At 46.2% G+C, this 15,414-nt stretch overlaps 1 protein-coding gene and 1 pseudogene across 1 annotated transcript in view; both read right to left on the minus strand.

The window, feature by feature from the left end:
• Positions 1–12,892, minus strand: part of LOC101980866 (lactase-phlorizin hydrolase) — a 26,404-nt gene extending 13,512 nt beyond the window's left edge. Inside the window, exons 1-5 of the mRNA XM_026779769.1 lie at positions 12,859–12,892; positions 9,890–9,984; positions 4,988–5,071; positions 2,960–3,062; positions 1,830–1,908 (exon numbers count right to left, since the gene is read on the minus strand). Of these exons, the coding sequence (XP_026635570.1) occupies positions 1,830–1,908; positions 2,960–3,062; positions 4,988–5,071; positions 9,890–9,984; positions 12,859–12,892 (395 nt within the window). The remainder of the gene's footprint in view (positions 1–1,829; positions 1,909–2,959; positions 3,063–4,987; positions 5,072–9,889; positions 9,985–12,858) is intronic.
• An 854-nt stretch (positions 12,893–13,746) lies between these two features.
• Positions 13,747–14,460, minus strand: LOC113456197 (annotated as a pseudogene).
• Positions 14,461–15,414: the final 954 nt, after the last annotated feature.

The following is a 15,414-nucleotide window of genomic DNA, read 5'->3' on the forward strand; positions in this document are numbered from 1 at the left end:
TCAGGAAGAGGAAGGTCAGGAGGAGGAGGGTCAGGAAGAGGAAGGTCAGGAGGAGGAGGTTCAGAAGCAGGAGGGTCAGGAGGAACCCAGCCAAGAGGGGACCATCTCTGTCTCAGCGCCTGGGTGACATGCATTCATTCATCACCGTTCTTGGCTCTTTTTGCTTGTTCTCTGCTCAGGCTCCCATGATTACAGAGAAAGCACTTGACAGACTGAAACTCCAGCCCAATTTGATCTGAGAACTTTTTAAAATAAGGATCCCTTGGAGCAGGCTCTGCTTCCTGTCGGTGCTGCGCTTCAGAGAAAGTGTTCACATTTATGCTGAAGAACTGCGCTCAGGAACTTCATGAAGCTTTAGTGGGCTGCTCAGATCTGCACCTACTCTCTCTTTTTCTTTGCTTCAATAAAATTACTATATTTATTTACCTTTTAACTATCATTATTTATTGCTGTGGTTTTTATATATGGAGGACTTCATGGGGTCTGTTGTCTTCCTCTGCACTTACATGGGACCTGGGGATCGAACTCGGGTCACCTGGCTTGCCTGGGGAGCTGCTCAGTTTTTGTCAACCTGACACCAAGCTGGGGTCATCTGAGAAGAGGAAACCTTGACTGAGAAAATGTTTATGTCTGACTGGACTGTACACAGGTCTATGGGCATCCATCTTCCTGATGTAATGTTGGGTGTGAGAGGCCAAGCCAACTGTAGGTAGAACGACCCTGGGTAGATGGTCCCGAGTTGTACAAGAAAGCAGACTGGGAGCTGGAGAGATAAGACAGCTCAAAGGTTGAGAGCACTGGTTGTGTTCTCAGAGGTTGTTAGTTCAAATCCTAGCATCCACATGTTGACTCAGCAATGTCTATAGCTGTAGTTCCAATAATGCAGTGCCTCCTCTGATGTGCACACATGCAGACAAAACACACAACTTCATAAAGAAAGGAATCTTGAAAAATAGAAAGAGGGCTGAGCAAGCCATGGAAAGCCAACAAGCAAGCAGCATTCAATCCCCATAGCCTTAGCTTCAACTCTGCCTCAAGTTCCTGCCCTGACGCCCATCTTGGAGGACTGTACGCTGTAAGATGAAATGAGCTCTTCCCTCCCCAGTTTGCTGTGGTCACTGTTTTATCAGAGCAACAGAAAGTCAACTACGACACAGGCAAGGGCCTTTCCCTCTGAGGCACCAGAGTCACTCATTCATTCATTCATTCATTCATTCATTCATTCAGAGACTCTGTGTGTGGGGTGTGCACACGGCATATGCGGAGACTTGGTCAGAGATGCCTTTACCCATGAACAATGGAGCTGGGACCATAACCTGCTTTCTCTGCCACATATGTGCACACTTCCCCAGTATCCTCATCTCAGCTCTGCTAAATATGCAGACTTAGGAGAATCTGACGGTGAGGACGCCGAACTGTGTGGGCCCAGGCACATCTCCACGAGCTACTGCTTCTCCAGCCTCCCTCTGAGCCTCCACCTCTCATCTCCTAAATGACTGTGACCTGTTTGCTGTCCCAGGAGCAAAGTCAGGACTGGTGAGAATGCTCAGCAGTTAAGACCAATCACTGCTGTTGCAGAAGGCCTGGGTTTAGCTCCCAGCATTCACATGGGAATTCTAGTTCCAAGGAATCTGTCCTTCTGACCTTCTGACCTCTGTGGGCTCACTCAGGCAGATGGTGCACTACATACTCACTCAGGATCCTGCATGCGTGCACACACACATCAAACAAAACCAAACACAAGGACAATAGTCTCCAGTGATTGCCCATGTACACAACAGAACCGATAGTAACCGTTACTTCTTGTTAACGGCACAAGCCAGCATTACCTCTCCTCAGAACTGGATGAGCATCTCAGGAATGCACTGATGTCGAACCCAACAGTCTGTACTTGGTCTTTGTTTATGGCTGTAAGAATAGCAGTTTGTTAACTGTGTGTGGAGCTGACGCAGAAACATGCAATCTGTAGTTTAACCTCATTTTAAGACCACTCTAACCCAAGCGACGATGCTAAGACTTTCTGAAGATATATTGATGTGTCTGGTCTGCTTAGAAGTAGAATGTTGGTCCTCATATTTCAGGGTGAATATCAGTGACCCAAAAACTTCAGAAGATAGCTGTATCCACCCTTGAGTCTTGGTCCTAGGAATGTGTTCATACCTCCTTTCGGGTTTTTTTTTGTTTGTGCGTTTTGAGATAGGATTTCACGATGTAGCTCTTAGAGCTGAATGGCTTTGAACTCAGAGATTTGCCTACCTCTGCCTCCTGAGTACTAGGATTAAAAGTGTCTGCCACTGCCACCTTCTTGTGAAATTTTTGAAAAAGAAGGGTAGGGAGTTATTGGTAAGGTGCCTTCTGGGTAAACATGAGGAATTAGCTCAACCTCTGGAACCACACAAAAAGCCTGTTGTGGGATAGGAACAGTAACTCTGGATAAGGAGCAAACTGTTCTTCTAGAAGACCCAAGTTCAGTTCCCAGCACCCACTGCAGGCAGCTCACAACTTCTTGTGAGTATCTCCATATCCAGAGGATCCAACAGCCTCTTCTGTTCTCCTCATGTACCTGTATCAATATGTACACACACTCATACAAACACACACAGACACACAGACATTCACACACGCATGCACCGAATAGACTGCCCTTGAGTTCAAGGCTTGGCAGGACTACACAGTGACCTCTAGACCAGAAGGTCCTACACCAGAGGTTTTCAGTGTCTTAGATGCTCCCGGGACTGCTCAGAACAGGGGAACACAAGGCTGTTTCCATGCTGACAGTGCACACCTGAGTCAGGAACATGCCAGGGCAGTTATGGGACTTTAGCCTCACCTGGTAGGCTCTCAGTTCAGCCATTTCCCTAGGCCCCTCCCTCATGAGAACCCCCGATGTCAGTATTGCTCCCCAACATGCCAGTGTAACAAATGTCACTCAACACCTGTCACATGTTTATCCACTCACCTTCAAACAGGCTGACGAGCAGTGAGGAGGAGCTCTTCCCTGTGGATGGGCAATCCTGAAGTTTTAGGGTATAGATGAAAACCTTCATTTTGGGCTCAATGTTCTAGAAAAGATGAAGACCAACAAGTATGCCTTTAGTAATGGGAACAGGGAAGACACTACATGCTCACCTTCTAGAAACAACCTCGAGTCACCCACCTACTGAGGGCAGTGACTTGGACTCTGGAGAGCGACACTAGTCAGTGACCATCGGCCACCAGCCCTTCCTAAGTGAAGTGATAACCATAGCAGCTCATTTTAGATGGAGCACTTCATTTGTCAGCCAGATTAGGGTCGAGACCAAGGTTTCTGCTTGTGTAGGAGCCTGCACTTCATAAAATGTTTAACCAAGAGGCTGCATTGCCATGATCATGAGTGTTCATGGTTTTCTGAAAAAATACTCTGCTTTGTGACGTTGAGAATGTATTTTGGCAGGTAGAGTGTTTGTCTAGAATGTGTAAAGACCTGGCTTCCATCCTCACTGCCACATAAACCAGGTATGGTGGGGCAGGTATACAATCTCAGCACTCAAGACAAGGAGGCAGGAGAATCGTAAGTGCAAAGTTAGCCAAAGACAGTCTGGGTTACATGAAATTCTGACTCAGTGTATATACTTTAGATAGGAGAAGAGAATGGACAGGTAAACAAGTTGGCTACGGCAGAACAAGATAGCCATGTCCTCATAGAAGTTCCTATATTTTCCTTTCTTCTTTGGATTTGTTTCAAACTTTCTGTAATAAAAAGTCAAGCAAGCGACTACAGAGATGACTTGGTGGTTAAGAGCACCCACTCCACAATCATGAGTTCAGGTCCTCTGTAAGAAGCAGGCCTCCCAAAAATGGTAGTCACTCCAGCTCTGAGGGCTATGATGCCCTCATCCAGCCTCTGTGCACCCAGGCAATACCTCTCCCTCCCAGCAGGAGGCGCGTGCATTTACACAAATATGCACAGTCACACTGAACCATACACACAAACTATTCTCAAAAGTGAGGCGCTGTCACTGTGAGATCTCAGCTCCTGTGGCTGATTTCCCTCTGTTCTTTTGTTTTTGAGAATGTCATTTAATTACCACATTTCTTGCTTCCTTTCTTCCCCCCCAAACCCTCCAATATATCCCTCTCTTCTCTTCTTCAAATTCACAAGTTTTTTTTCATCCATTCTTATTGCTTGCGTAGGTATATTTGTAAGTATGTTTATATACATACATTTCTAACCATAACCTGTACAGTCAGTATACTGTTATTTGTATGTGTGTTTTCGGGCTGACCGTTTGGCACTGGACAGTCCACTGGTGTGCTCTTCCCTGGGGAGAAGCTCCTGTCCTGTTCTCAGCACTAGTGTCCCTGTAGTTCTCTGGGCAGAGCTGAGGCTTCCTGGGCTGTCCTCCTTCATCTCACAGCAAACTTGTTGATGCTCTGCCTCTCACGATCTTTCTCTCCCTCCCTCTATTGTTTTCCAGCATCTTCGGTGTAAAGGGAAATTATCTTCAGGCTGGTATGTTTGACTTCTCTTTAAAGCAGTTTTGTTGGTGGTGGTTTTGGGGCCTCTGCACAGACCCTCACATGGCAGCTGTTCTCTCTTCTCCATTCCTCTCTCTCAAACAGGGTCTCAAGTAGCCTAGGTTGGCCTTGACCTCACTGTTTAGTTGACAATGACTCTGTACTCCTGATCCTCCTGCCTCTACCTCCTGAGCTGGGATTACAAGCAAGCTTTACTACACTGTTTTATGCTGTGCTGGGGATGAACTCAGGGCTTTGCTCCCATAAGGCAAGCAGGCTACTAACTGAACCACAGTGCACACCCAGGGACTGCCCACAGGGAGCCCACATCTAGCTACAGAGAGCCCACAGAAACCCACAGCAAGCCCACATCTGTAAGTGGGAATATCAGGGCTGTTATGTAAGGCTCAGTCCACGCCTTAGGCAAATGTTTATCACATTTCTGATAAGCTGTCCACTCGCCGTCACGATGGAAAAGCCCTCACATTACCTGCAGGTCACTCAGCTTCTGTGGTAGAGTTGCCACACTTTGGCATGTAGAAGTCAAATCAAGAGAGAGGAAGTCAACCGAGTCCTAGAAACAGGGAGATCAAGCATTAGAACAAGGCCTCCTCAGAAGTGTGCTGGTTCTCCCCATGACTGCGGATGAGTGTGCATGTGAGTACAGCAGGAGCGGGAGTGTGGTGAACTAGTAAGAGTGAAAATGGGTGTGCTGGGTGTGCGGTGCCAGCAAATGGAGGAGCACCAAGGGAGGGAATCAGTGTCTGGAGCTTCCCCCAGAGATCCCCCTCCCCTGACCTTTGTGATATCTGGGAACCCTCTGGGGTCTGGGGTTTGGTTTTCATTTCAGGCCACAGCTTGAAGTCCCCCCCAGTCAAGCCTGGCTTGAGCAGTTCTACTAGCAGAAAAACAAGCTACACAGCCCTGATCACCCGCACTCTCTAACCCATAGCCTAGCTAGGGACTCCAGCTCACTGAGCATGTAGCTCAGTAGGAGCAAAACTTGCTGAGCATGTGCAAGGCCCTGGGTCTATCACCAGCACCGCATTAACAGTGCATGGTGGTGCCCGTCTCTACTCCAGCACGCTCATCCTTGGCTCCCTTGTGAGTTCAAGGCCAGCTTGTGCAACAAGAGATCTTATCTTGTAGAAGAGAAAAAGAAAGAGAATAGTGACAGGGCCTAGCAGCTATAGGTGTCTGCCCTCTACTCTGATGACCTGAGTTCACCCCATCACACATGAGGGTAGGACTGAGACTCCCCAAATTTCACTCTGCTCTCTACATAAGTGCCATAGCGTGTTCATGCCTACATAGAGACACACAGATACAGACAGATACATACACACACACATACACACACATAGCACATGCATACAACAAATAACACATGTACACCACACCACATACACAGACACACACAACAAATAACAAACACATACACCATACCATGCACAAAATAAAAATGTAATGAATTTTTGAAAAATCAAGGACAGTCAGGTAGTGGTGGCACATACTTTTAATCACAATAGTTGGGTGGCAGAGGCAGGTGGATCTATGAGTTTGATGGCAGCCTGGTCTACAGAGTTCCAGGACGATCTCTAAAACTACACAAAGAGGCCCTGCCTCAAAAAACAAAACAAAACAAAACAAAAAGCAAAGAGAAGGGAAGGCCAGGCAGCTTAATCCCAGCCCCCAGGAAACAGACGCAGGCAGATATCTGAGCTTGAGGGCACCCTGGTCTGCACGGCAAGTTTCTTACAACCAGGGCTACATAGAGAAACCCTGTCTTGAAAAGAAAAAAAAAGAAAGGAAGGAGGGGACTGGAGAATGGGCTCATTCAGTGAGTTTTTCCCATCCTTTCTGGGCAATGCTCTTAACCTCTGAGCCATCTCTCCAGCCCCATCCTTTCTGTTGCCCAGTACCCACTGAGTATCCAAGAGCACATCTCATTAGTTTTGTTGTTGGTTTATTTCTTAGCATCCTTCGGCTGGCCTAGAATTAATTTGTAGGCTAGGTTGGCCTTGAACTCCTAGATCTGCCTGCATCTGCCTTCCAAGTAGTGAGACTAAAAATATATGTTACCATGTTCAGCAGAGAGTATGTCTTTAACCTAAACGCTGGGAGATGGAGATAGGTGTGTCCTGGGGGTTCACTGACTGGTCAGTCCAGTCAAATCAGTGAGCTCCCAATTTAGAGAGACTGAGACCCTGTCTCCAAAAAAGGGGAGGGGTAAAAAGTGACAGAAGAAGACACCTGTACCGTCTGTACTACTACATGTACTACGGTACAACGCCTGTAGTGCGGACCCTGCACTACAGGACCATTCCCAAGTGGGGCAAGGGCCTGGAGATTTAAACACACAAAGACACACAGAGAAACGGGTCATCCTTGAAACAAAAATGCCCCCTTTATTTTGAACCAGACACGCTTACATATGGTTCCTTAACTGATATCCATGCCCCAGACAAACCCACCAGAAACTACTCCCCTTCATCAGGAACTCCTGAGTAGCTGCAAACAGGAAAAACAAGTTGTTTTGCTCAGAGCAGCTGCAAGCATAACTGTTTAAAGGAAATTCAGGGTCTGGGTCACAGCCCCCAACAGACACCCAGTGTTGGCCTCTGACCTTCACAAGCATCTGGACACACACTCACAGATGACCAGGTTAGTGCACCTGCACACACATGTAATGCATTAGTTAGTGCACACATGCACACACAGAGAAAAACAATCATAATGGAAAAGATAAGATTCTACCTGGTCTGTGGTTTACATATGTTCTGTAGGAAGGCTTGTAGCTTGTGGTTACCCGCCTACTGGGGCGTGGCCTCTTATACAATGTACATGGATGCAGAACCTGCATCCGCCCCTTTTTTTCTTCCTTCCTTTTCGCCAGCTGCTCATTCGGATTGTTGGATTGTGAGATTCGATCTCTGTCCACCGTTCAAGCAGAGAATTCTGATTTGTGAGTTTACCCCTAAATAACTATCTATTTGTCATTTCTGAGCTAGTGTGGAATTTCTTTCAAGCATCCATTCATCACTAGGTCCCCTCATCACATACGCTTGAAGAACTTTAAATTCAGGATCTAAGCATGAGAATATAGCAGTGTAATTCACACACGCGTGCATGTACATAGTCATACAACACACACACACACACACACACACACATACATACACACACACACACCTGCCTCCACAATCCTGACTGGCCACTCTATTTTTCTCTTGACCAGAATCTCACAAGCTGATAACTGCCCTTCCCTCCCACAGCTCAACTGTTTCACAGGTCAGGCACCCACTGGGAGCCACGTATCCCGGTCCAGTGCCCTAGCACCCAACCATCACTGGCTCCCCAGTGCCTTCCTATCAAGTGCTTCCCGGTGTCCACCCGATTCCACATCTGCCAGCTCAGGAAATTGAAAACCATATACAATAAGGTTCTAGATAAACAAATCTCTTGCTGACTGGATGCCATCTAAATTAATTTACTGCGTAATAATTGCTATCGAGAGACCAAAGGGCTGATCATAAAAATCCTTGTCCAGCAACAGCCTTTGAGCTGGTATCTCGTCCCCTGCATGCAGCGCACAGATCAGGGTTAAACCCAGGACAGTGTCTGGGTTCCTTCTGAGAAGGGCAAACCCTGGGGCCTTCAATGGGCCTGAACAGTGTGTGCCTCTCTCTGGCTCTGGACTCCCTGCTTTGCCCTGTGTCTATCTAATGCTGATGCTGGCTTCCTACCCTTACATCATCCCTGACTTCCCTGTTTCCCTCCTGTCCTGTCTCTCGATATTTCTAGCAAATTTCTCCCTACTGTTAACACCCACACAAATGTGTCCTCCAAGGCCAGAGTGATGGGACATGCCTTTAATCCCAGCATTCAGGAGGCAGAGGAAGGTTGATCTCTGAGTTCTGAGTCGGAGGTGACCTAGATTACAGACAGAAGCAACACAGAGAAACCTGTCTCAAAAAAATAAAAAAAAGGGTGTCCCCCAATAGGAGGCTCTTATCTGGGCTCCCCTCTCTCCTGAGGCGCTCTTTCCCCACTGGCAACTATTAGCTTAGACCAGTAGAGACCCTGGGCTGGGGACGTGGTCCAGGAGGGGATGTTTGCCTAGCATGCACAGAGGCCTGGGTTCCACCCTAGTGTGAAGGAAACCAGGCATGGTGGTTCATGCCTATAACCCACAACTTGGGGATAGAGGCAGGAAGATCAGGAGTTCAAGGTCATCCTCAGCTATACAGTGACTTAGGCTAGCCTGAGATACATGAGACCCTTTCTCAAAAAAAAATTTGAATAAGCAAATAAATAATGAATAAATAACACTTACTAGAGAAAATGTGGGGACACCTAGAGTCTTTAGCAGCTGGAGGCTGAGACAAAATGATTGACCAAATCTGAGGCCAGCTTGGGCTACTTAGTGAGAACATTTCACAACAAAATATGGTAGCTTCGCACACGGTGCTGCATGCCTGTAACCCACACCTCACAAATGGTAGCCAGAGACCAAGAGTTCAAGGTCAGCTTGGCTACAGAGGGAAGCCCTACTTGAAAACAAACAAAACAAAACAAAAACATGTTATAATTTTAAAAATCACAGAGGATATATATCAGGGTGGTACTCTAAGAAGTATATTTTGTTTATAAGCCTTATTTATTTTCTTTTCTATTCAACATGTTCAAGGGCCCAAGGGAGCCAGAAGAGGGCACTGATTCTCTAGAACAGGAGGTTACAGAAGGTTGTGAGCCATCAAGTGGGTGCTGGGAACTGAACCTGGATCCTCTGGAAAAGAGCAGCCAGTGCTTTTAACCACTGAGCTATCTCTTCAGCTCCCAGAAGTATATAAATATACATTTTAATAAAGTATTATCTCTTAATGTATTTTTCTCTCTGTGGGTATGTGTAGACCAATTGGGTCCCAGAAGTATATCTATTTTGTTTTAGTTGACACAGAGTCTCAGTATGTATCTCTCCTAGGCCTGCAACTCACTAGTAGCCCAGGCTGGCCTCAGACTCACAGAGATCCCCCTGCTTCTGCCATCCTCTGTGATTAATCATAGCCTAAGGAAAACCCCACCCCTGCCTCACTCAAGAGACTAACAGTTCCAATTTCCCTAAGTCAATGTCATGAAGTCAGCACAAGTAGCATTCCTGTATGTCCTAGATTAACAACAACCCTGGCCAAACCCACCTCTGTCCTTTGTCCAACTGTCCTCCCCATCCCTGACAAAAACCCTAGCCTGTGGGGCAAGTTCAGTCTGGTCTTCTCAGGTTGACTCAAATACACCTGTGCCGCGGTCACTGAGCAACTTCGCACTCTTTTCCTCTTACACAGGCCTCATCTCAGAATAAATAAATACAATCACATTTCACCCTAGGCATTACAGACGCAGCATCTACCTTGGTGAGTGCAGCCGAGGATGGGGAGAGCAGGAGCTCGGGAATATCTTCAGCCTTCAGGACCACAGAGAGCCTCCCTCCTGGAAAAGAAAAGAGCAGTAGTTGAGGGAGGGTTGGGGCTTCTGAAGAGATCGATCAGGACCATGACTTCTCTTTAGCCAACTGACAGACTCCAGAAAACAAAGTGGCTAAAAATACAATATCTCACTAAGAGAGTAGGTTGGTTTTTATTTGGATTTTTTTAGACCATGTTTCACTGTGTGATCCTGGATGTCCTGGAAGTCAGCTGGTCTTGAATTCACAGAGATCTGCTTGCTCTGTCTCCCAAGGGCTTGGACTAAACTTGTGTGGCACCATGCCTGGCTAAGAGACTGTTGTGTACAAATTAAGACCCACATAGAGAGCACTTGGAAAAGTCAGCATAAAAAGAATTATCCTAAGGTGACAAGAGAACCCTTTTCCAAATTCTATTTCAAGACAAGGTGTTCCAGGCTGAAGACGGAGGTCAGTCGGTAGAGAGCGTGGACCAAGCCCAGAGATTGATTGATTGACAAGCTCAGGGACTGATAGCCAGCACAGCATAACCAGGCATGATGGCACATGCCTGTGATCCCAGCACTTGAGAAAGAGAAGCAAGCAGGATCAGAAGCCTGAGGTCATCTTGGCTATAACCACAGCTATATCTCTGGACAATCAGGACCAGAGCTGCCACCTAACACAAACAAAACCCAAAGTCAGGGTGTTCTCTGGAACCTGCTGTGTCTTTGTCCTCACTGCAGCTACTGTGCCTTGCTGGGGAAACACAGGAAATACTGATGTGTGCACTCGTTTTGTTTAGCTCTCCCGCAGCATGGTGACGGCTCTCAAGCTTGTGTGTGCACCACAACTGCCTGGAGAACAGGGATAGAAAATACAGAGCAGCTGGGTGGGGGTGGTGCATGTCCTTAACCCAAGCACTTGCAAGGCAGAGACAGGGGGATCTCTGAGTTTGAGGTCAGCACAGTCTTCAGGGTGAGTTTACAGGCCAGTCAAGGCTACAGAGAGAAGCCCTATCTTGAAAAACTAAACCAAACCAAACAAAAAAAAAATCAAAAATAAACTAACAAAAATAAGACATTAAATTTATTTAATAAGTACATACAAACACTCAGATGAAAAAACCTAATTCACATATACAACTAATACATGAAATTTAGGAAAAAGTAAAAAGAAGAAGAAAGCTAATGTCAGGACCTACCTTCAGATTTAGAGTCAAGGGTAAAGATACAGATGTGCCCAGGAACATACCAACCCTTTTAAAAATACATAGTTATTTTATTTATGTGGATATTTTTATGTCTATGTGAGCATATGAAATGCATATATAGATGTTAACAGAGGCCAGAAGAAAGTGTGGGATCCCCTGGAGCTGGAATTACAGGTGGTTGTGAGCCACTTGATGTGGGTGCTAAGAACTAATCTCTGGTCCTCTGGAAGACAGCAATAACTCTTAGCCAATCAGGAGCCATCTCTCCACCACCTTGACTCCCAATGCCTTTTTGGAGACAGGGTTTCATGTAGTCCAGGCTGGCCTCCTAATTTCCAAGTGGACGAGGATGACCTTGAATTGATCCTTCTGCCTTCAGCTCCCAAGGTGACCTTGAACTTCCGGTCATCCTGCTTCCACCTTTTCAGTGCTTGGCTTACAGACGTGTGTCACTACGCCCAGTTCATGCAATGCAGGAATTGGAACCCATGGCTTCCTGCATGCATGGCAAGCACTCTGCTATGCAAGCACTCAACCACAGTGCTCATTTAAATTTGGCTTTTTTTGTATGATCATTTTTGAGGCGGGGATTCTCTGTGTAGCCCTTGCTGTCCTGGAACTCATTCTGTAGACCCTTGAATTCAGATATCCACCTGCCTCTGCTTCCTAAGTACTAGGATTTAAGGTTTACATCACCATAAATTGATGTAGTATTCCCCTCTGTATGCTGTGACTACCAATAACTAATAATAAAAAAAAAACTGTCTTAGGCCTGGGATAGGGTAGAGTAGAGCTAAGCAGGGAAAACAAAACTGAATGTTAGAAGAAAGGAGGCAGAGTCAGGAGAAGCCATGTCCCCGCTGGAGACAGACACTGGAACTTTACCCAGTAAGCCTCAGCCACATGGTGATACACAGATTAATGGAGATGGGCTAAATTTCTATGTAAGAGTTAGTCAATAAGAAGCTAGAGCTATTGGGCCAAGCAGTGATTTAATATCTGTGTGGTTATTTTGGGGCTGAGCAGCTGGGAACTAACTATTGTCCTCTTACTACAATAACCCACCTAGTTTTTAAACTTTTAACAGAAAAAGTAAGCTTATTTTTAGTTTTTGTTCATTACTTTTTGGGTTTTATTTTGTTTTTTCCCCAAGCCAGACTCCCAGAATATACACCAGACTTGTCTTGAACTCACAGAGGTCCACCTGCCTCTGCCTGCAATTACTTGAATTAAAGGCTTAGGCACTATGACTAACTAAGAATTTATTTCTTATATTCACACTATGTATAACAGAAATTACCTCATTTAAAATTTACAGAATAGGATAGAACATCAACACTGTAGCAATGGTGTAAACAGCATCATGCTTTGAGGTCTTAAATGATGCCACTATTTTAAAACATTGGCTTCATTTTTTTTCTCTCCTTTCTTATTTGGGGGAATGGGGATGTCACTATGTAACACTGTCTGTTCTTGAACTCACAGAGATCTTCACTCCAGGCTGACTTTGAACCTACAATCCTCACACTCAGTCTTTCAAGTGCTAGATTTAGAGACATGCACCACCACACCTGGCTAATTTCCATTTGACGGCGGTATCAGAAGGAATGATCAGAAGGTGGCAAGAATTTACATACAGCACTAGTCACTGCGATGTACTCTGTTCCTAGTAAACACAAGTCAGTACAGTTGTAGATCTAGCACTTGCCTCTCATGGGCAAGGTTTTAGCTTTAGTCTCCATCGTACATTTACAAATCACAGTCTTCTCATTACGCATCAGTGTGTTATTTATCTTTGCCTTGCTTGATGCACTGTAAGCTCCAACTAAAAGGTACACACTTGTTTTCGTAAGAGAAGGGGAACCACATTCGGGTCTCCTTGTAGAGACTCAGGACAGCACTGTCTCTCCAAGGCAGCTCCAGGTTCAAGGAGCTGTCAGAAGAAAGTGGGAGGAATCCTGACTTTATAAACGTCCCTTCAAGGAAGGGCAGAGAAAGACAGTTGCTCATACTTGACCCTGAGGAAGGGTCTAGAAGATAGTTTTCAAGGGCTAGAGAGATGGCTCAGCATTAAGAGCACAGGCTGCTCCTCCAGAGGTCCCTGGTTTGATTCCTGGCACATACACAGCAACTCAAAACCGTCTGTAACTCCAGTTCCAGGGCATCTGAGGGCACAGGCATGCACATGGTGCTCAGACAAACATGTGGATAAAACACCCACATATCTAAAATAAAAATAAAATCACACATGCACAGACAGACACACAATTTTCAGGAGCTTAGGATATGGCTCAGTGGTTAGAGCGCTTGCCTGGCACGCACAAGCCCCAGCCCTACATAAAACTGGTTGTGGTGGGTGTCTGTCATCTTAGAACTGAGGATGTGAATTCGGGAGGATCCGAGGTTCAAACTTATCTTCTGACCTCACAGTGAGCCAGCCTGGACTACAAGAGACACTATCTCAAAGGGAGAGAAAAGGCGTTTCAGACAAATGCTGTGTGTTTATATCTTTGTCCCCTTTGGGAATGGATTCTCACCAATGCTGAGATCTGGGGTCTCCTGGAAGGGCAGAGATGGGAGAGACATCAGTTCCTGCCTAAGAAGCAAACAGAGGAGGGTGGTGAGGGCTGCTGCCGGGCCACCATGTCCATGTGTACTCACCCTGAGAAGAGAACTCTCTATGGTAAACTTCAAAGGCTTTCCTGTGGGCATTGCTGAGGGTTTGGAGAGCAGAAGCTTTCGAACCCTGCGGGGCAAGATCCATGATCACTTTCTCCAAGTCGCTGAAGGTGAACCAGATCTCAACAAGGTCCCCAAAGGACTGGAAGGCGAACGTGGCATAGTCAGCAAAGAGGTCAGCAAAGTCCCTGTCTCTCTGGATGGTGCCGTGGGTGGGTGGCGTCTGGTGGCACAGGACCACCATGGGCTGAAGCTGGGCAGCCTTCAGGGACTGCAGGAGTTGTCGGTAGCACCTCACTGCTTCCTGGTCTGGATTCTTGGGGCTTCCCGTTGGGAGAAGCTGTGCCCATGATAGAAGTACTTTGTAATGGGTGACCTGACTGGCACGAAGGCTGCTCAAGTACTGTGGCAAGAAAGAGGGCAATGGCTGCTGGCAGACGTAGAAGTCCTTGCTACCAGGTCCAAAACCAGAGCCCTGGGTTCCCAGTGGATGACTCAGGTTAAGCACTAAGTCATTTGTAAGAGGACCAGCGGCCGAAATAAAATTTCTGTCGGGTTCCAAGTCAATCCCCTGGCATGAAAGACTCAGGAGGACAGTGCTCAGGAAGAGTGCTGTCCAAGGCAGCTCCATGTCCAAGGAATGGTTAGAAGCACTGGTAGGAACCCAGACCTTATAACATAGTTGAAGCTGTAAAAAACAGTGATTATCCCCACAATATTTAACTGTGTTATCTAGGATCGTTAAATGAGAACTTGGTAACTTCAAACAGTGTAATCTTCATAGAAACAAAACAAAACTTGTCTTGCACTTCTGTATACATGTTCATGAACTTGTGTGTGCTCACACATGTGGAGGCCAGAGGTAGATCTGGGGCGTATTCCCCGATTATGAGCCCTAGGGAGCTGCCTGTCCCAGCCTCTTCAGTGCAGAATTACAGTTGTGTCATCAATCTTGGCTTTTTACAAGAGCACTGAGCATCAAAACTCAGGTCCACGTCACTGTGCAGGAAGCACCTTACCATCAAGCTGTCTACTCCACCCTAGTCTTTACAAATGTACAAACCATGGGATAATGTTATTGGATTTGTTAGGCATAGTGAAATTTTGTTAATATTTTAATAAATAAAGCTTGCCTGAATATCAGAAGGGCAAAAGTAAATCACTAGAGCTCAGGCAGTGGTGGCACACACCTTTAATTCCAGGTTTTGAGAGACAGAGAAGATGGATCTCTGTGAGTTAAAGGCCACCCTGGGCTACACAAGATTAACGAAGCAATAAATGCAGGTGGTGGTGCCCTACACCTTTAATCCCAGTTCTAGGGAGTCATATGCCCTTAATGCCAGCACTACAGGGAATATAAAATGGGAGGAGAGAGAGGCTTAGTCTGCCTAGTCTGTGGTCGCCCAGCCTTGGTAGAGGAAAAACTTCTCTAGTGGCTTGGCTGCTTTGCTTTTCTGGTTGTAGGGTTGAACCCCAATATTTGTGCTACAGTCAGGGTGTCTGAACCCTGGCAGCCCCAACAGGCTAAGCTCAGTGTCTAGCCCCCAAATGCCAGATACATAAAGGTGAAAAAAAAAAAACAGAA

The sequence above is a fragment of the Microtus ochrogaster genome, chromosome 6 (assembly GCF_000317375.1).
Source record: "Microtus ochrogaster isolate Prairie Vole_2 chromosome 6, MicOch1.0, whole genome shotgun sequence".
In the NCBI taxonomy this organism is placed as follows: domain Eukaryota; kingdom Metazoa; phylum Chordata; class Mammalia; order Rodentia; family Cricetidae; genus Microtus; species Microtus ochrogaster.